This window comes from Nannospalax galili, unplaced genomic scaffold (assembly GCF_000622305.1).
Source record: "Nannospalax galili isolate Female #2095 unplaced genomic scaffold, S.galili_v1.0 scaffold1296, whole genome shotgun sequence".
NCBI classification, from domain to species: Eukaryota; Metazoa; Chordata; class Mammalia; order Rodentia; family Spalacidae; genus Nannospalax; species Nannospalax galili.
In genome coordinates, this window is record NW_008338720.1 from 551,230 (window position 1) to 575,025 (window position 23,796).

At 42.7% G+C, this 23,796-nt stretch overlaps 1 protein-coding gene across 1 annotated transcript in view; it reads left to right on the forward strand.

Annotated features, from left to right (window-relative positions):
• LOC103734422 (guanine nucleotide-binding protein subunit alpha-14) overlaps window positions 1–23,796 on the forward strand; it is a 201,107-nt gene that overhangs the window by 104,116 nt on the left and 73,195 nt on the right. Inside the window, exon 2 of the mRNA XM_017798230.2 lies at window positions 9,015–9,199. Within this exon, the coding sequence (XP_017653719.2) occupies window positions 9,015–9,199 (185 nt within the window). The remainder of the gene's footprint in view (window positions 1–9,014; window positions 9,200–23,796) is intronic.

Here is a 23,796-nt window from a genome sequence, read left to right on the forward strand (position 1 = left end):
GGCAGGCTTTCTGAATTCTGGGTAAGTTCTAGAACAATTGGTTTTCTGTTTGGATATCTTTTGCCTATCATTTAAAGAGGATTTATTTTGCTTTGGCCTCTGTTCTGCTACCTGCCCCCACCCCATAACTCTTCCTGTATATTTGAAATTGAACAGAAACTTTAAACCTGTTTGCTTTCTCAGATCCCACAACGAGTATAATTTTAGTGTGCAGACATTTTGTTGGTCTTTTTTCCGTTTCGTGAGTTTTGAGTTTCATCGTTTTACATATGGATGAGATTCCTGGGCTGAATTTCCGAGGCCTCTAGTGAGTGAAGGCACATAAGAACAGGGAAAAAAATCTTTGATGGGGAGTAAAAGGGTTAATTCCACCTGAAAAGGACAATCCTTTCAGTGTGCATACCAAAATGCAGCAGCCAGCTTACAGAAAACAGATATGCTGCTTTTAGATGGAATATTGTAAAGTCATGTATTTTATTTTATTTAATTTGATCATCAAAAATGGTAATTTTTCATATTTCATAACAAAATTAGTTGAAAAATAGATAAAGTAAAATATTAAATAATCATGCAGTTGTCACCTGGACATGGCAGAATCGCAATATTGATGCACACCTGACTGAAGTTTGGGAGACACTAACAGAGGGTAATGTCAAGAGGGAGTGGCTTGTAGGAAAGCTCTCAGCTCTGCAAAGTCAGAGGTCAGCAGGTTTGTGGAGGTGAGCTTCAACTTGGAATAGAGCACATATTACCCATATGTATGCCAAGCATTGCAGAGTAGCAAGGGACACATGTCCTATTTACCCAGTGCTGAGTGTCTATCCTGGAGGAAAAAAACAAACAAACCTGCATGATTAAAGGAGAAGGCGGCAAAAGATCCCAAGCAGAGCTTCACAGCAGGAGGCTGGAGGCCTGAGCAGTTTGGAAGCAGTTTTGTCTCCTGCTGAGAGGTGAGTGATCAGAAAGACAGAAAGGAACAGGGACAAGAGGTCCTTTGGCGAATTGTTGCTGGCCAGAGTGCCTTGCCAGAAGTTATCTGCTGATTTTATTACAGAAGGCAGTTGTGGTGGGATGGTGACAAGCAAGTGCCTCACACACAGTGGGCTCGTGATACTGGTAAGAGTTGAAGAGTGCAGTCGTGCATGACTTAACGAGGGGCGTATGTTCACGTCGTTAGGTAATTTCACCATTGTGCAAACATAATAGAGTCCACTTAACAAACCTAGGTGATACGGGCAGCTTCACACCTAGGCTGTGGAGCAGACTCTATTCTTTGGCGGCAAACCTGGACAGCATATAATGGTATTTGTGTATCTGAACACGTCTCAGCATTAAATGGTACAGTGAAAATACAATGTGGTGGGAATTTTTCAGATGCATTATAATCTCAGAGACCATCATAGATTTGGATATTTAGATGGATGTCACGGTGTACATAGGTATTCCTTTGGTGACTGGAGTGTCATTTAGTGGCTTGTGACTATTTAATAGCCAATGTTAGATTTTATTTTCAAGTATAAAAATGGAGAAATAAAAACTAAATGGAGAAGAGCCATTTCCCTTATTTATATTCAAAACTGAATCTATAAATTGAATTGTTAGTTGATTCTCCCCCTCCTCTGTGTTTTTTTTGTGGGGTCTGGGGTCAAAAGCCCTTCTGAAATGGAGCTCCAATCAATCAAACCTAAGGAAATCCCTTGCTAGCCTGACACTAAAATTCATCTTCCTAACGGAAAGATTAACAAAATTCTTGTCCGTCTTTGAACCAAAAGTCTGCTCTGGACTGAGGGCTGCTCCTCTTCTCCACCCCCAGGAGGTGTCCCAGTAAGCTCATTCTGAAGGGAGATAGTAGCACAGCAATGTGGACCCAAACCTACCTTTTAAAATGGAATCAGTACCATAAAGGAAAAAAAAAAAAGCCAAGTCACTCAATCCTCAATTAAAAAACAGTTAAAACCACCAATAATTTTCATCCCCCAAATCATATCCCTCAGATTTTCATTTTACTGTCTCCAAATAAACTAATAGTTGTATGCTCAATGTTCACGTGTAGAGTTTCTGTTCAGAACAGGTGACTGAATCTGCTCAGATCCTTGGCTTGTGTTACCTGGTCCCTCTGCCTGCCCCCACCTGCTCATGGAACCATCTCCTATGGAGCCCAGTTCTGCACGCTGAAAGAATTAATCGCTGGTGTTGTCTCTCAGTTTGGGCATAAAAGGAGGCCACCCAACTGTCATGGGAAGAGCATGTGGACTCAGACCCAGGCCAACATTCACAAGCTGAGCAAACTTGAACAACCTGTTTAATCTTTAGGATTCTCGGTTTCCCTTTTGGAAAATGATCTAACTGGGTTGTGTGGAGACATGAATGAGAGTGAGAGGAAGCCCCAGATGGTTCCTTTGTTTTCTTGATCTTGGCCTTCGGTGGTGGATATCATTCAATCTCTCTTCTTTTCTCTAACCTATCCTATTTTGCTTCACATTTGTTTGTTTGTGTGTGTGTGTGTGTGTGTGTGTGTGTGTGTGTGTGTGGTGTGTGTGTATTTGAACAACTGCCATTTGAAACCAAAGAATATTTTAAATATTGGTGTTTGTTAGTTTTCTTCCTTAACTTTAAAACCACTGTAAACATTTTCTTTTTGAAATGCTCCAAATTCAGAAGCAAAAATTGGTGGCTTTTAAAACATATTTGTGTGCTTGGTGGTGCTGGTAGACTGGCTTGATCTCCTGTGAGTGAACGGCCATTGTTACTGGAAGGTTCTCTATCTTGCTGCAGACATTCAGGCTGTCTTAAGTGATTTTTCTGGCTTCAAGGTCACAGTTGCAGCCTGTTTGAAATGGTTATGTAATCTCTGTGTTCATGTTGACTTCCTCCTGTATGAAATACAGGCATGCTAATGCTTGTTTGAGGTACACTAACACTGGATCCAAGGTCCAGTCCAGCTGGTTGGAATAAAACAAGTATGAAAGTGCTTGGGGTAAGGAACCCTAGAGTTCATTGGGAGGAGAGGTCTAGTCAGGACTAGGACTTTGGGCCAAGCTCCGATAGTAAATTGTAGGGAAGAAGGAGACCTATACTCTTGTTATGTTTTGTGTGGCTCTGTGGCTGAATCTAGGACCCAGTTAATTCATGAGATGATTAAAGAGAAAAAAACACCGAAGTTACCTTTGCATACACGTGGGGATCTTCACAAGACAATGAAGTCTAAATAAATGACCAAACAGTGATTTTATACTATTTCAACAAAAAAACAATAACTTTGTGAAAGAGTGACAGGGCACATGGACACGTGGACTGTGGTAGAGGAGTGGAGACTGTCGCTCAGCTATATGGGGCAGGAAGAAACCGTGGAAGATCAGCATTTCTTCAGTTTGCTTATTCAGGTTCGTGACAGCCTCAGTCATAGTCTGTAGAGATCAAGGCCATTCCCCAGCTTGGTGTGGGAAGGCTACCCCTCACAAAGGGCCTTCTTGGCCTACTGCAAATGGGGAAACAGGGAAAGTCAAGACAAATGCCTTTTCTGAAATTACTGTTCTTGAGTGATTTCAGCTGGAAATGATCAACATACCAGCTTAGCATAGTCTGCCTTCGGTCTTTCAATCGGATCTTCCCACAGGTCCTCCGGTCCTCACGTGAGATCTGGCCAACCAAGTCACCAGAAAGCAATGATTTCTAAGAGCAGCGAGCCTCATCGTGATTATCCTTGTGCAATTACAGCTCATTTTTCTGAGTTGTCCATGATGTGAGGAAAGCTGACATTTCGAGTTTGCTCTATCCAGTCTTTCATTTAATGATTCTTTGAGCGTCAACTGTGTAGCAGGCCCCTTGTGTGTGGTACACAAATAGATAACTCCCAGGCCCCACCCTTACTGGATAAGGATGTACTGAGAGATCTAGCTGCAAGCAATTAGGTGCTGTACTGCTACTGGATGTCCTAAGCACGTTGAAAGCTCACTTTAATGTTGGAGGGATGGAGCAGAAAAGATTCTTTCCAGGGGTTGTAGTATTTGTGGTGAGCCTTGAAAGCTGGGGCACTGGTGACATGGCTTCTCCTCTTCCACCTCTGTGTTGCATGCAGCTGGGACTCAGCCTGTGATGGGCAGAAAGCTGCAGTCTTTTCTGCCTCTGGAGGTTGGAGTAAGATAACAGGGACCCTGTTTGTGAGGACTGTCATCTGTCTAAAGGTTCTCTTTACATCCCAGAAGGACCCAAGCCTGTGAAATAAGCTTGGCCAGAGTTTAGAATTCAGTGTGTGACCAAATTTAACTTTTGTTCCTTCTAGGCTAGTGGAACCAGACCTTTGGTTCATGACCCAGACTTTCTTCTCTGACAATAGAGCCTGTCCTTGGAGTCCAAGTGAATAAATACCGGGTCTTTTTCTTGCTAACTATGTGAGCTTGCGGACATTTACACAACCAGTCTGAATCCCCGGAGTCTCGCCTGCATACCGACCATAACAGTACTTGCCTCATACCAGTGGTTCTGAGGCTTGAAGTAGATGAGTTGGACAGAATGCTCAGCACAGAGTGACTACTTTAATATTTGCCATTATCAGGACCCAGTTATCACCCAGAAAGGGGCACTGAAAATCAGAATAAGGCTCCCCATAGGGCCTTTCTCTGCCTATTATGTGGCTGGAGTTGTCAGGGTGGTTGACAGAGAACTGGCATGTCCTATTTCCCTGGGTGTTGGGTGGTGTAGGTAGCTGAAACTGATGAGATTTTAATTCAGAGATGTTATTCAGAAAGATAACTTTGACATACGCTGCAACATGGACGCACATTGAGGATGCTGTGCTGACTGAAATAAGCCAGATACAAAAGACAAAGATTGCATAGCTTCCAGTACAGTAGGTATTAAGAATATTCAGATTTACAGAAACAGAAGGGTGGATGCCAAGGGCTGGGGATGGAGTTACTCCTGAGGCTTGATTGAACAACACCGAATGCATGTGTTGTAACTAGACTGAACTGTGCATCCAAAAGTAGTTCAAAGAAGTGGACTGGGGAGATGGTTTATTCAGTAAAGTACTGGCTGTATCAGTCTGAGGATCAGAGTTCATATCCCCAGCACCCATGTAAAAATCCCAGCATGGTGACACGTCGATATCTAGATCTCACTGGTCTACCAGCCAGACTAACTGATTTGACAAGCTCCAGGTTCAGTTGAGAGACCTTGACTCAAAGAATTAAGTGGAGAGCAATTGAGAAAGACACCCACTATCAACCTCTAGTCTACACATGCATGCACATTTGTGAACACACCTGCACAAACATGCATACATGTATACCACACACATAGGCACATACCCAAATAGTTAAAAGGTAAATTTTCTATGTGTTTCTTACTGTAATTTGAAAATAAGCTCAAACAGCATCTATTAAGCATATACCAAGGGTCAGATGTCACTCTAGGCACAAAGAAGCCAATAAAAGCATGATGGTTAGTACTGACTATCAACTCTTCACTGAGGAGTCCGGCCCCCAGGTATACCCGTGAGGGATAATTGGATTAAGGTTAGCACTGAGAATGTCTGTGAAAGATTGTGTTGATTAAGTTAATTGATGTGGGAAGATCCATCTTAATTGTGGGCAGGACCATGCCCTGAGTAGGATATCCTGGACTGTATGAAGTGGAGAGCAAGCTGAGCATTAATTTATAGCCCTCTGTTCTTGACTGTGGGTGTGATGTGACTAGTTCTCTCACGCTCCTGTGGCTGTGGCTTCCCTGCCATGATGGACCGTAACATGGAATTGTGACATAAACACACTCTGCCTTAAGTTGCTTTTTTTCCAAGATATTTTTATCACAGCCACAGAAAAGAAACTAAGACCATAAATAAAAATGAACCAGGCCTCCGCCCCATCTCCCTTGGTAGAGAGACATGAAATTAATAGGAGAATCACAGTATATGGCAGAGTGTCTCTGGGAAAAGGACTACAAAGAGAAGTTCATGACACCTGGAGGACTGAACTTGACCTGGTCAGGAAGCCCAGGCAAGCCAAGAATAAGGACAAGCAATAGGGTAGATGGCCAGGAAGAAGAAAGAGCTTGTGTGAAGGGCAGGCCAGTGTGGCTGGAGAACAGAGGCTGGAAGAAGGCATGCTGTGTGCAAAGGATGGCAAGGGCAGCAGGATCCAGACACCAGGCCTTCTTGCCTACCTTTGTAGGCAAGCCTTTCTTCTTGGGAGAAAGGAAAGTCATCAAGGGCTTGATGGAGAGACAGAAGATCTGCTTTGTATTTTGACAAAAATCAATCTGAAGGAATATCTGCTTTAATCAGAAGAATCTTATCACATACTTAGAGTTTTATCTCAAGTGGGCCTTTGCAACAGGCCCTACCTCCTAATTGTCCTATCAAGAGCATACAGAAAGGCCCACACACCATAAGTTCAAATAGTTACAAATTATAATCAAGTTCATAACTATTACATTTTCTAACCTCCTAACCTCGAAAACATCTCTATAAATAAGATGTCAAAAAAGATGTGTACAACTATGGTGTTTATATGACTAAGAGTCAACAAAGTACCAGAGATGATGGAACTTGATGATAATTGTATAGTTTGGGTATTCTGTTGGGTCACCAGAAAGTGAATAAATATAGACAATCATAATTAATAAATCATTTCATGATATGCAATTTGTGGCCCTCATTGTAGCAGAATCTTTGATTATGTTGTTCTAATTGAGATTTTTTTCACATAACATGTTCTTTACATATACTATTCGATAAATTTTCTCTTTTTGTAACAACTTATGAAAATGTAATTTTCACTTTATAAAGTGCATTTATTTAAAGGATACAGCTTGAGCCATTTTAGTCCTGAGATAGTTTCTCCCTCATTTCAACTTGAAACTTTATTTTTTTCTTATGATATTTTAATTGATTTTTTTTTGTATATCTCATATAGAACTTCCCAAACAATCTTATTCATCTTTATACCCACATCCTAAATGGCACTCTCCCTCCCTCCCCCTGCCCTCACCACTGGAGCCCATATACTCTGTCATCCCTGTTACTGCCCACTGTATTGTCAGTGCCCCCAGCCGTTTCCCAGTGCAAGCCCATCTGCTGAGTCTAGCCAGCCTATCTAGTGTCCCTTGGTTTAGGAAGATCAGCTCTTCTTCATCTAGCAGCAATTAATTGCCAACATTCCTTTAGCTAAGATTGGGTCTGCTGTTCATTTTCCCAGTTCTATGTTGGGTTACTGTCTGCCTGAGTTTACCTGGGACTTGTGTATGCTATATGTGTCATATGAGCAGGCTCCTAGGAGCTTGTAGATCTCTGTTTCCATATGGTCATGTCCATCCTCTCTGGCTCTTAAGTCTCTCCACTCCCTCTTCCGTGATGGTCCCTGAGCCTTGGGTGGATGAAGTTTATTAAAGGGTCCTGTCCAAGATCATTATTTAGCAGGCCCTTGATCTCTACACTTTGGCCATTTGTGACCTTTTGTGTTCCTGGCCCTCCTCTGCATGAGGAGCTTCATTATAGGAACTAATTCCTTAGTGTCCTCTTCTTTATCCCTGGTCTATGTTCCAGGAGCCTTAGGTGTACAGGTTGCATTGCAGATGTGGCCCTTAGGCCTGGGCAGTTCATAGACAATGTCTGTGTGTGACCAGTTGTGGTACTTGGTATTAGTCTCCGATTGCTGCAAATGATCTTCTTTGATGAGTGGTGACTGGGATATTTGTCCAGGAAAGATGCTGGCCTCAGGAAGTTGGGGGTTGGACCAGTCAGGGATGAAGGCTGGTCTCAGGTGTGCAAAGGCAAGGTGGGGAAGGGAACAGGCTTTGAGGACTCCAGGGGACTAGACTGAGGAATTGGATTGGTCTGGCTGCAAAGGATCAGGAAGCAGTGGGGAGTCTGGGCCAAGAGGGTAGTCCAGAGGTCTGGGGTGCCAAGAGAAGAAATGGGCCGGTGCCCACTCTAGGAGGAGAGACAGGTGGTGTAGCGGGGAGGGTGAATGAGGTTGTGGGAGTCAAGACCTCAACCTGAAACTTTATTAACAACTGAACTGTTAATAAAATTATGAAAGAAATACTTAGCTTTGGAAATGAACCGTGAATAGAACATACTCTCAATGCATGGCAATGAAATCTTATATAATTGATCATATTTATCATAAAAATACTGGAAGATATTTAAATTGAATTGTATAAATATATTAAATTTATTTATTTATTTTTATTTTATGTGTACGAGTGTTTTGCCTGCATGTATGTGAGTGCATCTGTGCAATGCCCGTGTAGGTTAAAAGAGGGCTTAAATCGCAGAAGATTGTTAGCCACCATGTGGGTTCTGGGAACTGAGCCTAGGTCCTCCGAAAGAGCAGCCAGTGCTCTTACCTGCTGAGCTGTCTCTCCATCCCCTAAATCTCTGGATTTTCATTGCCTTTTTGAGCAGAATCTCAGTCTGACAAAAATGTGGAGTGTTGGCATTGTAGTTTCTGTATGCCATGTCTAAATGTCTTCGCACATTTAAGAGCAATAGGAATAGTTTGATGAAGTATATTTCTTAATACAGTGGGCTAGTGTTGTGAGTTTTGGAGATCTTCTGAACTACAGATTGGAACATGAACAACAACAATCATGTCAACACGTGGTACAAATGAGAACGATGCTTCATTTGTGCGAGGGTCAAGCACATGCATGCACCTGAAAGTCAGGAACTGGCGCGTGAATCAGCCTTCTCTTCTTCTAGTGCCTCTGCTTCTCAAACCCTTCCAGGCTGAAGCAGCTCCGTCCCTGCCAGTGTCAGTATGAGCATAAGCAAAGCCATCATATGTTGGAAGTTCAGACACAGGTGGCTGCTGTTTCAAGGACTCAGGCCAAGGAAGATGGGGAGCCATTTCCTGGGGTCAGGATGACACTACCTAACACCATATAAGCATCTGTTCTCTTCCCAAATCCATCCCACCAATCTGTCACTGTGATATGCACTACTGTGGCCTGGTCTTCCTTTTGGAGTCTGCTGACTCTGATCTGCATTTTTTTTTTTTTTTTTTTTTTTGGAACTGGTGAAAGCGGGAAAAGCACCTTTATCAAGCAAATGAGAATAATCCATGGGTCTGGCTACAGTGATGAAGATAGAAAGGGGTTCACGAAGCTGGTTTACCAAAACATATTCACCGCCATGCAAGCCATGATCAGAGCAATGGACACCTTAAGGATACAGTACATGTGCGAGCAGAATGAGGTAACATGCTTGACTCTGTCTGTGAATGCATGCCTTCCTACTTGGGTCAGTGAAAGTCTTTGAAAGGATTTGCTAAGTCCTTTGGGCAGATGCCAAAGTATTTTGAACTCCTACTCAGTAGAGGAAGAAATCCTTGAGAGGAGCAGAAGCGATTCAGTTAGCCCTGTGGTCTTATTTCTGCAGGAAAATTTCTGCAGGAAATGAGGTTGTGATGCTGCACAGCGTGCAGGCATTAAGAAATTTAGGGAGTTATCAAGGTTGCTCATCTTAGGGACCAGAAAAGAAAGGCATGGCCATTTTCCCCTTAAGCTGAGAGACCCAGTTAATTGCTTCAGTGGGAAAATAGAGATGTGGGCTTCAGTAGCCAGCTTTTCAAGAATTCTTTGTCACGGGAAATATTTTCACTAATGTACTGCAGACTACTCGGAGAATTGGTGAATTTGTTTGTGTTGGGAGCTGACCCTTCTTGGGAACTAAATGACATTTTCTGAGAGCGGTGCTGCTGTTTCAGGCAGCAAAGTGCTCTCATGATGTGGGCGTGTCAAACTGGTATTTGCTTTCTGGTCCCACTGGTCATTCATGAGGAAAATATCTTAAAGATGAGGGGGGAACAGGATGAAGAGGGTGGGAGACAGCAAATAAAATTTCATATGCTATATTGAAGTGTGTCAGAATTGATTTTGAATCTAGATTAGAAATAAGACCTTAGCCAGGCATGGTGGTAGATGTTTGTGGTTCTAGCACCCAGGAGGCAGCAACAGAAAGATCATGAGCTTGAGGCCAGCCTGGGCTACATATTAACACCTTGACTTTAAAAATTGAAGAAAAGGGCTGGAGAGATGGCTCGGCGGTTTAAGACCACTGGCTGCTTCCTCTTAACCAGAAGACCTGAGTTTGGTTCTTAGCACCTACATGGTGGCTCACAACTGCCTGTATACACATGGTGCACATATATACATATAAAATAAATTTAATAAATTTTTTTAAGGGAAAAGAGAAGAATAAAGTTTTCATTTAAAATAATCAGTACAGGCTGGAAAAGTACTGACTGTTCTTAGAGAGGACCCAGGTTTGAATCCCCGCACCCACATGGTGGCTAACAACTGTCTATAACTCCAGTTCCAGGGAATCCAATGCCATCTTCTGACTTCTGCAGGCATTGTACAACACAGGCACACTTACATATAGGTGGGCAATGTATTCATACACATAAAATAAAAAATAAATAAAATATTGAAAAAAAAAATAATCCTTGTGATGTGGCATGATGATTTAAAAAATCTGTCAGTTGAGTCATCAGTATATTTAAAGAGAATTCTGCTGTTAACATGGCAGAATTTCGTCGGTTTTGGCATGGATGGCCTTCTCAGGGACTTGTGGCACCTGTGCTCCTGTGTATTTCCTATATATGACAGAGGAAGTTTCAAAGCAACTAAACAGTTTACGTTTTTATTTCTTAAGGGTTCATCGTATAAAAGAACACAGAATGTATGTTATCTCTGCAGCTCACTTCCTTTTTTTTTTAGAATTTTTTTTTATACACCCACTTCCCAGGTAGCACCCTCCCATAGCCTCCCTCCCCCCACCAGAGCCCCCATACTCTGATATCCCTGTTACTGTCTGCTGTGTTGTCGGCACCCCCAGCCATTCCCCACTACTTGTCCATCTGGTGAATCTAGTCAGCCTATCTAGAGGTCTTTGTTTTTGGAAGGTCAGCTCTTCCTCATCCAGCAGTAATCAGTTGTCAATATTCCTTTGGATAAGATTGGGGCCTACTGTTCAATTTCCCAGTCTATGCTGGGAATCCCTTTGGCTACCCTGGCCAACAACTCAAAAGAAGGTCAACACAGAGGAATTATTTCCTCCATGCTTCCAAGCGAAGCCAACCATGGTTGAGCAGGACCTTTGACTTATCTTTACATAGGTGGAACTGGTAAAAGAAAGGAGCCAGGGTCTCCTCCCAAGCCCATGTGACCCCTGAGAAACAGATCCTCAAACGACCTTAAGAGTAAAAATAAATCGGTTTATCTGGACCAACTGTATGGCCTTAAACACCCAAAAGGAAAGTATAACCAAAGATTAAAGGGACCAATATAATTTCACTTCTTTTTTAAAAGATTTTTTTCAGGGCTGGAGAGATGACTCAGCAGTTAAGAGCATTGGTTGCTCCTGCAGAAGGCCCGGGTTCAGTCCCCAGTACCCACACATGGCTAACAACTATCTGTAACTCTAGTTCCAGGGGATCTGACACCCTCTTCTGATGCCCTCTTCTGACCCCTATGGGCACTGCACAACAGGTACACTTACATACATGCATGCAGTACACTCATACACATAAAATAAAATCAAAATAACAAATAAAAGATTTTAAAAGTTTTTCTTTTTCAAATTAAATTTATTTTTTTATATTTTGTATGTATGAGTGTTCTGCCTCCATGTATGTAAGTGCATCACACACATGCAGTGCCCACAGAGGTCAAAAGAGGGCTTTGGATCCCCTGGAACTGGAGTTACAGATGGTTGTTAGCTGCTGTGTGGGTGCTGAGAATAGAATCCAGATCCTCAGCAAAACAGCTAGTGCTTTTAACTGCTGAGCCACTGCTCCAGTCCCTGTAGCTCCCTTCACTGTCATTTCCTAGCAGTTGCAAAGCCATTTGAAGGACCGTGTCTTGTCTTAGTTTCAAATTTCTGCAGTCATGCTGAAGGGTGTGGGGTGAATTAAAACATAGTTATGTGAAAGCTACAACTTAACCATTGGGAGGTTGTAGCAGTGATGGCGATGATGTGAACATCCAGTGCTTTTTAGTGCGTCTCTTTGAAAGTATATTGCTATTCACCCTATGTAACATGTCCTAAAACCAGGTTTCCTGTGGAGAAGCATGGTGGGAATGACCTGGTGATTTCTGTTTTCTCATGCTGTAGACTATAGTTTATTTACTGATTATAGTTGAGTGGCTGGATGAATCTTGGAATTCAGGGATGGGTTTATAAACAGAACTATTAGAAGAAAAGGCTCAAGTGTAAACCGGTTCTGCTTACCTTGGCAGCGTGTGTTTGTGAAACTTAATCAGATTTAGTAGCCAGGGCCTCTTAGTTTCTGTTTTTGTTTTGTTTTCCTTCATGGTCTGGAGGTTCTCTGAGTTTATGCTTTAAACAAGGGATTTTATGGGGTTTTATGTTCTATCACTTTCTCCTTTTCTCTTGGTCTCAGTTCTTTTCCATAGACTGTCCCTGGTTACCCGCTCACCTGTATTCATTTCCTAGGATTGCACTGACCAAGTACCTCAGTCCAAGTACCTTAAAACAAGATTATTTGCTCACAGTTCTAGATGGTAGAAGTCCAAAGTCAAGGTTGTTTGTTGCTGGCTGGAAGTGCTGGGGGGAAACCCATTTCCAGCTTCTCACCCGGACTCTGACTGCTACAAATTCTTGGCGTGTATTGACTTGTCCATGTGTCACTCCAGTTTCTGTGTCAGTCTGCACATAGTGCCCACATGTGTCTCTGTGCTCACATAGTTGTGTTTGCTCTGTGTCCAAATTTGTCCCCTCTTATAAGGCTGCCACTAATCAAGGGTGACCTCATCTCAGCTTGGTCACCTCTAAAAGACCCAGTTTCCTAATAGCATTGCATTCCGGAGTTCCTGATGGGCATGAATTTCAGTGGCAACACTGTTCAGCCCAGTACAATCTTTCCTCTGGTAGATTCATGTCTATAGTATATACAAAGTATGCCCATTTCATCCCAAAGTATGCCCAAAGTATCCCTGAAAGTCCTAACCCACTCCAACATCAACCAAATCTAATTCAAGTAGTATCACACACACACACACACACACACACACACACACACACACACACAATCTAAAGTCCATTTTCTGAACCAGGAATGAAGGAGACTTTACATGTGATCCACATTGGGCGCTTTGGAAGGCACCTCTTTTGTTCATGCTGGCCTGTACAGCTATAGAGCTTGTGTTGTGGGCGTTAAGCAGATGAAGACGTTTTTAAAAAGTGGTGGCTGGCATGGGATGGGTCTTCTCTACTTGTGGCCTGTGAAATGGGGAAACAGGTGACCTGCACTTCCTGTCTGTTCTGCACTGGCAGTATCTGACTCCATTCACAATGCCTTTGTCCCTTCCACTTAAGTATCTAGATTCCTGTTCTATAATCGCTTTCTTAAAAAATTTTTATTTATTATTTTTATTTTATGTTTATGAGTATATTGCTTGCATGTATGTAAGTGCACCCATGCCATGCAATGCCCATGGAGGTCAGAAGAGAGCTTCAGATTCCCCTGGAACTAGAGTTTCGGATAGTTGCTAGCCATTATGTGGGTGCTGGGAATTGAACCCCAGTCCTCTGCAAGAGCAGCCAGTGCTCTTAACCACTGAGCCATCTCTCCAGTCTCTGTAATCTCTTTGTTATCCTTTAAACAGATGACTGAAATGGACCACATGCTAGAATAGTTAAAGAGAGGCAGAAATTGAGTACAAAGAACAGATTGGTTCTTTAAAAATCTGGGCTTTTTGCATTGTATGGGTCTAGGACAGGAATCAACAAACATATAGATGACCAAGAGATTAAATGTTTTTGGCTTTGGAGGCTAACAGTCTCTGTTGCAACCACTAAGCTTTGTGTTTGTACCAAAGACAGCAACCACAGGCATACCAGCAAGTAAACAGTTGAGTATGACTCACTTGTAAACTTTATTTACAAAATAGAAAATGATTTCTAACTCTGTAGCATATAAAAATCCACTAAGGATTTGGTCCATGGGCTGAGGACTAAGACCCTTGTCCTGGGGGCGGGGGGGGGGGGTCTGTCATCCATTCTTTCATCTTTTTGTCTGCTTAATGCCCACAACATATGCTCTGTCAGCTGTGTGAGCCAGCATGAGTAAAAGAAGTGCTTTCCAAATTAAATGTGTGTAAGAGGTATAAGGCTATTATTACTGGGCAAGTTCAAAAGCCAGAAATGATCTTGTTTCTTCTATTACTTCTTTGGGTCATTTCATCCGTTCCCCTCCCTATTGTTTTCTTGTTGGTTATTATTGATTTTTAGAACTTTCTTGTGGGCTAGTTCTGATTCCAGATGTGAAACTGTAGTAAAGTAGCATGCTTAAGACATAAAACAAAAAGGTGATTAGGCCGGCTATGGTTGTGCAAGCCTGTAGTCCCAGCACTTGGGAAGCAAAGGCAGGAGTCCAGTCTGGGCTACACAGCAAGTTCTAGGCCAGCCTCAGCTATGTAATAAGACCTTGTGTAACATTAATTAAACAAACAAATAGATGTTGTATGTTAGTTTCTTCACACAGTGCCTTATAGCTTGAAACAATTGCCTCAGTTAAGACAGGGACAAACAAAGCCTTCATTGCTGCTTATTTCACAGGGTGAAACTTTTCCCTTATTTCTTATTGATGAATATTCATCCCCATTTTTTGGTATGTGTGCTTACATAGCTGGGAATATTTTCTTAAATGTATGTGGAAGGGAATTGAAAGTTAGTTTTGGAGGGTTTTAATTGTTAGTGAGATCATTGTACCTCTGGGTGGTTGAAATCATTGCTTATTATTTGGAAGATTGCTTATTAAAGAAATTTCATTGGAAATTTAGCTTGCTATTTGCTTTTTTAATCGTTTTTGAAATTAGGATACAATCTTGATTACTTTCTTATACCTCACATACTTGTTTTAAAGACGTGATTCACATGTGTTTAACTCTGTTGATAGGTCTTAACTTTCATGAATGTCTCTCAAGGGTGTTTTATAAACAAGTGTTAGAATTTATGACTTCTTGAAGAAATAGGCATTCATTCAGCTCATATGGCTCATTTACGTGAGCTATTTCACTGACGTCAGAAGATCTTCATGTTTCATGCTGCCCGCAGTATTGTGAGCTTGGAAATCCTCATCACAGGGTCCTGAAGTGAGCAGACATTTTCATCCTCTTTGAGGTTCTCAGAATCTGCCTGGATAACTGAGAAATGCTCTATTCTAAGGCCAAAGGACAGCTCCTCCTAACTTCTCCAAAGCTTTTTGCTTCTAGACTCAGTGCTTCTGAGGAGAAAAGGTGACCACCTTCCTAGGAGGTGGCCTGGGCTTCTTCCCCGCCCTCTCACTGAGGGGAGCTCCTTAGCACTCCAGGTTTGTATGACTTACCTATGTTGACAAATAAGGGCTCATCACAACAACAAAACCAACAAGTTTTTTAAAGAAGAGTTAAACAGTAAGGGGATTCCACTCCAGATACGCAGTCTAGAACTCTACAGACGTAAGGTCTGACTTTCCCTTCAGAGAGCATTACGCTGTCACTAGACACTTTTGCTGAACTTTAAATCTTTCTCATGCCCAAAAGACATTTGATGGCATAAACACACGTGTATGTACACATATACATACAAATCATACACATCTCTGTATCACTTCCAACTTCAGTTTTAGGTCTCAGATCATCAGAGGCTGTGTGAGGAAGTCAGGCCTAGTTACGTGAAAATGGTCAATTTATATCACTTTTTCAGTCAGGCAGTTTCTCAGGGCTTGGGTTATTTTAAGACTTATTTTCTGATTTCCAAAACATCTGTCTAAATATGTTTTTTCTGTACCACTTCCTCATCCAATTTGAAAAGTCAGACTCTGCAGACCTTTGAGAGCAAGGAGGTAATGTTCAGACTTAGGCTGTAGCCCAGGGTTGCTGGTTCTCTGGCAAATGTTAACCTCAGGGCCCTGCTTCCCGTGCCCTGTTGGATATTAAAAATGACACAGTATGCTTTTTTACTGAGAACTTGGAGTTCTACCTGGTGTCATAGAAAGAACAACAAGCTCTCCCTGAAATCCCAGGTGGAAGCTCTGACCTAGTGCTTTCCTTGGTGGGAGCACTGCTGTCCCTAGGAGTGTGCAGGTTCGGAGAATAAAGAATAGGATGGTAACAGCTTGCTTTCTCTGTCATTCCCATCACAACTCACCACCTTTTAAGCCCCACTGGAGAATGAAATATGGGGGTCAATGGCTGGTTTGACCATTGAAAAATTATTTTTGAAATGTAGGCTATATTAATTTCGTCTATAAGGCTAATTAAAGAAATGATTTTGACAACCTGGTGAAAGAAGGAAATCCAACATGGTTACAAACAAATGAGTGTGGTGAAATACCTGTCTTGAGTCTTTTATATTATAATCTAACTTTATTGTTATCCTCAGCATAAAGGAGCATAAAGCACATATGACCTCCTCTCACTAGCGAATGCCCTGTAATGAACACAGAAGTGTCTATGGTGCTGGTAAAATCCATGTTTCTCTCCTGACAGAGCTGCTCTGGGTGGTGTAGTTGGGCAGTGGGGTCAGCGCGCACAGGCCTGCGTTCTTGGAGCCCCAGTGGCTTTGCTGACGAACATAAGCCAAGAGCTAAATTCCTCGATTCGCGTCGGTTTGGAGTCCTGCCCAGAGAGCCGGTATTGAGTTTAGAGGGTTGTATCCTAGGCGAAAGCTCTAGAAAGCTTCCTTTCTGCATTAAAATATTTTCTCCAGGTAATAGGGAAGGGTTGTTCAGATGAAACACAGTAACTAAATCCAAGAGAAACAATTACTGAAAATTTTTTTGTTTGTTTTACCAGTAAATCTACCTTAAAACAAAACCATATTCTTTAGAAGCCTATAACTGGAGGCTCATTTTACTGCTCCACCTGGGAAGTTGCTTCCAGGAAGCCCTGGGATATTGTATGCCATGTGCTTTATTGGGGTTTCTGACCCCTAAACTGTGTCAGGTTTAATTTAGAACAATATAAACTACTGTAAATAATTTTCATATTTACCAATTGCTTTGTATTTTTGCTAAAAAATTTTAAAAATATTTTGGCTTTCTTTCTGTGATTAGAAAAAAGGCATGGTGCTTTTGTGTAACTTGGCCATCATAGTGTCTAGCTGTGACATCATCTGCCTGCGTGTGAATGTGCAATTATTTAAGGATTGGAAGATGACTGGCTTTTCTAATTCTCCAGAAACACCTCTAATTCTCTAATGGTTTATTTGAGTGACTATTTATTGTCTTCTTCCACTTCTGTTGCTGTGATAAAATACCTTGACAAAAAGCAACTTAGAGGAGTAAGGGTTCATTTTAGCTCATAGTCCGTCATAGCAGGGAATCAAGGAGGCAGGACCCTAGAACGGCTGCTCCTACCGCATCCACAGTCAGCAGAGAGAATGCATTGGGTGCTCGCTTATTTTTCAGCTGTCTTTTTCATTCTTGCACATTTCAGGGCCCAGCTGATGAGATGGCATTCCCCACATTCAAAATGGTCCTTCCTGCCCAGTGAACCCAATGAAGAAATTCCCTCACAGGCGTCCCCACAGCCCAACCTCCTTGAGACTCTTCCCAGGTGATTCTAGGCCGTATAAAGTTGACCGTTAAAACTAGCCATCACAATTATTTAAATAGCTATTTTGCTAAAATGGGGTTAATCGAGAAAAAGCCAGGGGTGGTAGGAGTAACCTTGTTTGCTTAGGCAGCTCCTTCCCTTTACGCTGAGGTCAGTAAAAGTGGTTGAATGAAAACCTGTGAGGCTATCATCCTTGCCCAGTGGCCAACAATTCCCTCACAGGCCCTAAACACCTACCTGCCTCTGTCTTTGTGTCTCCGCTTCATCATGACATAGAATGTCTTTACGGCTGAGCTCTGTCGGGGCTTCCCTTCTCTTTGGTGTTGTTTCTTCTCTCTCCTTCCCATCCTCCCCTCCCTGTATGGGCTTCTTCAATGGCATCTCTGCAGATGCTACTTGAGAGGTGTGCCCACCCTCCCCTCCCTCCCCTCCCTCCCCTCCCTCCCTCCCATTGCCATCCTCCCTTCCTTCTCTTCCTGATCTGGATTAGTTGAAGTGTGGCGCCTTCTGCAGTGTTAATAATTACCCTCAAGCAAGAAAGTCTTTCTTTCCAGGCAGGGATCTCATTGGCTCTTGATACACTAGTGTGGGCAACAGCTGTCAGGAAATGGAATTCCTGTCATCATTCATATCCTCACCAATCTCTGTGTGTGTCTTCTCCCTCTACTGGAGAAAGAACGGCATGCACACCCTCAGTGGGCTCCGCCATCCTCCAGCATGATATAATTTTACTCCCTGTCTCTGGAATTGTGATACTGGGCAAAGGGAAACTGGAAGCCCATATAGCTATGGCTTCCCTTCTCCACAGAAATCGTCGCAGTTGCTCTTGAAGTCAGAGCCCTTGCTCAGTTGCAGGGCTCTGACTCCAGTGTGGGAAACTTTGGACTGATTATGGCCAGTACATTGGGTGGTATTTGGTGAACAGCAAACATGCTTCCTGTGAAAGTTAAGCCCATAGCAATGACTCTTCTCAAACTGAGTGGCCAGGCAGCATTATTTGAAATCTCATTGAACCAAAGCATGGGGCTGAAGGGAATAACAGCCTGTGGGACAGGGGAGTGATTTCACTAACGTGCCTGCAGTACAACCATGAGAAGCCAAGTTAGCATCTCCAGAAACCACGTAAAAGGCCAGCATGGTAATGTGTGCCAGTAACCTTAGCCTAGTTGATAAGCTTCAGGTTTAGTGAGAGACTCTGTCTTAAAAACTGAAGGTATAGGGGGCTGGAGAGATGGCTCAGCAGTTAAGAACGCTGACTGTTCTTGCAGAAGACCTGGGTTCAAATCCCAGCACCCACATGGCAGCTAACAACTGTCCATAACTCCAGTTCTGGAGATCTGACAGCCTCTTTTGCCCTCCATGGGCACTGCATGATACGGGTGCACTTACCTACATGCAGGCAATACACAAATACACATAAAATAAAATAAATACATAAAATATTTTTTAAAAAGAAAAAAGAAAAACATAGCATCAACCTCTGGCCTCCACATGCATGCACACACATGCACATGCATCCACACTAGCAAGTACATGCTATGCACAACCACCACCACCCCCACACACACACATGCATGCACGCATGGTGGGTAGTGCTGACATTTCCAGACTGCAGCTCATCATTAGTCATGTGACCTTTCGGTCTCCATCACAGAATGTGACAAACACAGCCATAAGGGCTCTGTGAGTGCTGGAAGACCCACCAGCCAGCCTTCTCCACAGGGCAGGTCTCTATCAGAAGTACAGGAGAGGAATGGCAGCTCCAGAACTGCTTCTCAGTTGACACACCTGACACGTACAATACCTGCCTCAGCACTGCCACACATGGTGATGGGCTGTTTTTCCCAGTACTTCATGATCTTCCCACGGGTGGCAACCTTACATACTTTGGGCACTATAAAGAGTGCCCACACACAGTATGCTAGGATTTACTGAGGTTTATCACTTGATCCTGAACAAGTCTCTAATGTGGGTTCTGCCATGTGCCCCACTTTAGAGACACAGACCTAGAGCCTTACTGAAGTTAAATGACTTCTCCAAAGTCACTCATCAGAGCTGGACTGAGCCCAGGTGGTCGATGCCTGGACAGCAGCTCATCACTATACTTCATGCCGCTCAAGTTTGGCTCCCATGAAGCTTGGTTGTGAAGACAGCCAGTGATACAAATGTAGGTTCTGTCTCAAGACCTCCATTTCTGGCCACTTTCATGAATTCCTTTCTCCCTGGCTGAGCTCTGACCAGTCTGAGTAACTGTCTGACTATCTTTATCAATGTTTCCACCAGGCCTCATGCAGTCAAAGGACAAACAGTATCAGGATTGGTGTATCCACTAGATGGAATTAGAGGATTGAAGAGCTTTCTGTTGAGTAGGATAGACATGACTTAGTAGAGAATGTTTCTCCTTTCATTGTCCCAAAAGAGAGAGCTAAACAGACTAGGCATTATTTAAGATTTATCTTCCAAATCGAAACAATCAAAGCATGACAATGACTTTTGAACTAGAGCCAGGAAAGAGAAAATAAAACCACTGTTATGACAGCGGATAAATGGAACTCATTTTGGCTGGAGTGTGTTGAAATGCTGACATTTATAGAGAACGAGGTACAGCTGGATATAGACAGCAGGCATGAGAAAAGTGAGGTGTAGAGAGAAGTGTGTGTGTGCGTGTGTGGTGCGTGTGCAAGTGTGTACACGTGTGTGTGGTTTGTGTGTCTGCTCGTGTGTGCATTGTGGTGTGTGTGGTTTTTGTGTCTTGATGTGTGTGTGCATGTGTAGTGTGGTATGTGTGTCTGCCTGTATGTGCATGTGTGGTGTGTGTGGTTTCTGGGTCTGCCTGTGTGTGTGCATGTGTGGTGTGATGTATGTGTGTGCATGTGTGGTGTGTGTGCAAGTGTGTGTCTGTGTGTGTGGTTTCTGGGTATGCCTGTGTGTGCATGTGTGGTATGATGTATGTGTGTGCACGTGTGATATGGTATGTGTGTACTTGTGCATGAGCATGTGTGAGTGGGGTGAGTGTGGTATATGTGTGCATGTTTGTGTGTGAATGTGTGTGCATGCATGTGCGATGTGTGTGATATGTGTATGTGCGCATACATGTATATGTATGCCTATGTGTTCATGTGTATGTATTTGTGGTATGTGCATGTGTGTGTGCTGAGTATGTGGTGTATGTGGTATGCCCATATGTGCGTGTGTGTTGTGTGTGCATGTGTGTGTTTGGTGTGTGTGCCTGTGTGTACATGTATAGTGTGCATGTGTCTAATGTGTGTATGTGCGTGTCTGGTGTGTGTGCCTTATGTGGTACATGTATAAATATGTGTGTGATGTGTGTACATTGTGTGCCTGTGTGTCTGTGGTGTGTGCATGTGTGAATGTGTGGTGTGTGCATGTATGTAGTGTGAGCATGCATCTGTATACATGTGTGTGCATGTGTGGTGTGTCCCTATATGTGTATGTGTGTATAGTATGTGATGTGTGTGGTGTATATGTGTGTCTCTGTGTGTGCATGTGTGTCATATGTTCATGTGTCACATGGTCATGTGTGCATGTGTGGTGTGTGCATGTGTGTGGTGTGTGCATGTGAGTGTATAGTGACATCCCTTTGAAAAGAAAAAAGTGCTAGGCCTGGTGTCTTAGGCTTGAGGCAGGAAGCTCACAAGTTCGATGCCTTGCTGGGCTACCAGTGAGTTCAAGGCCAATCTGAATGACTTAGAGAGACCTTGGCTCAATCAGAAACAGTACAAAGAAGGCTGGCAGTATCGCTCAGTGCAGAGTACTTGTCTAGCATGCTCAGGACCCCAGGTTCAATTCCCAGTCTGAAATAAATGAACGAACACATACCTAAATAAATGCACAAATGAAGGCCTGTGCTATACTTTTCATGACAGACCGAGCAATGTGGAAATCTGTGTGCCTGGCGAATGGAGTGGGAGGGGCGATTTTTCTCTCAATTTTCTGTTATATTCAGTTCTCTTCTAAAAATGTGAATTAAGTTTTTCTCAACAGAATGAGTCCTCTTAGTTTACTGCTTTCTTCTGCATTAAAAATTCTAACTGAATATGACTTCTTAATTTTAACATAGATATTAGTAGCCTAAAATTAACTAAAGAGACTAAAATTCCTTTAGTGCCTTCAACAGTGGCTTCAAATTTGGAGTATCTAATCATTTGGAGTGGGATATGCATCATTCCCAGAGCCTTTAGGTTGCATGGGGCTAGCAGACGGACCCGTGTGGGGAAGGTTTGTCCTGTACTGGCACTGACTGATACGCTTTAAAAATTTTTTTTTATTAGCATTGCTTTCTTTAACAAATAACATGATACACTGAAATACTTTGTATAGTCTGGAGAATTTGAAAAGACTCGTGTTATAGGAACAGTGACAAATTTCACATTGTTCTTGAAGCTTGGTGGTACAGTTTTGTCAGTAAACAATATTCAAAAATTATAGTAAACATATAGAATTTTGAATTTATAGTCTAGTATATAATTACATAGTTTTAGTTTGAGGGTTATATCTGACTGACACTCTTGACGTTGAAGAGCATGGTCTATTCCAGAGAGCACAGCAGGAATTGTAATTGGACCTCTTTGTGGCTGTGAGCCTGGCTAACTTGGCCAAGTTGCTGCCTCTCTCTAATCTTGCCTTCTTGTTTATAAACACAGGAGCGGGCCAGTTGGTTTTTAATTTTCCTATTTAGGGAATGGAGGTTCCATCTTAGAACTGGAGAATAATGCAATGAGGATACTCTGGGATTTCATAAGATTGAGGTAATCCTGTGAAGGTCCTATCCTCTACTCTCTCTTGCTTAAAAAATAACTTTTTTGAGATTAAAAAAAAAAGTCTTGTACCCTGTAATTAACCCTGGAGCTTGATATCCAGCTCTACTAAGAATTCTTTTTAATGTGGTCAGAATCTGGTACTCCCTTAGCTTAGCTGGTTCTGAGAGCACCCCACCCTCAAAGGCTGGCCTTAATTACTTAGGGATCTTAGTATTATGAAGCATCCCTAGACCTCAGGGTCCCTCTCTCCTCTCCCCTCTCTGTGCGTGCTTCCAGCCTCATTCCCCACACATCTGCTAATTATATCTTCTGAGCCTGATATAGAAAGAACCAAGGGGAACATTCCATCTCTGTCCCCCATGCTGTCCCAGAGGTATCTTGGGTCAGGGATGGAAGCTTAATCCTTAATGAGATACCCAAAGACTATTGTCTAGAACCAGTCCAAGGACAGTATGCTGTGGCACAGCAGACCATGGGACATTCCCACTGTGTTCTAGCTCATCTGTTGAAATGTGACTAAAGGTCCTTGGTTAATATAGAAATGAAATGCTCATTTCATCTAAAGTTCTCTGAAGAAATCAGAAGTCTCCTATGGAGACCAAACTCCACGGATGCTCAAGTCTCTTATATAGAATGGTATGGTCTTCCCATACAGCCTACGTACATCTTCCCGAACACTCCAAATTCTCTCTAGACGACTTACTCAGATATAGTACAAATGTTCTGAGCATGGTTTTTAGACTGTATTGCTTACAGAATAATGACACGAAAAAGTTCTGTTTAATGTTCAGTACACATTTTCTCCTGAATATTTCATGTGTGAAACTGGAGGCTATCGAAGGGTGCTGACAGGGAGCAGCCCTAGAGAGGTGTGAAGGACTGAAGTAGCCAGCTCTTGTCACGTGAGGTTCTGATGAAGGCTGAAGAGCTTGGGGATGCGCCAGGCAGGTTAGGAGAAACACTGGACAGCATCTCTTAAGGTTCTGTTTCATACCATCAAGAGTCTTAAAATAAGGCCACATGTATGCACATGAGTTTACCACAATGGAAGATCTCTCTAGAATTAGAGAGAGATCTGAGAGGTGGCTCAGCGGTTAAGAACACTAGTTGTTCTTGCAGAAGACCCGGGTTTGAATCCCAGCACCCACATGGCAGCTAATAACTGTCCATAACTCCAGTCCCAGGGGATCCAACAGCCTCTTCTGACCTCCATGGGCACTGCATGACACAGGTGCACTTACCTACATACAGGCAATACACACTTACACATAAAATAAGTGGTGTACGCTGTTAATCCCAGCACTCAGGAGGCAGAGGCAGGCAGATCTCTGTGAGTTTAAGGCCAGCCTGGTCTACATAGTGAGTTACAGGACAGCTGGAGTTACAGGGAGACCCTGTCTCAAAAAGACCAAAAAAATAAAAAAAAAAAATAAAAATAAAAATAATA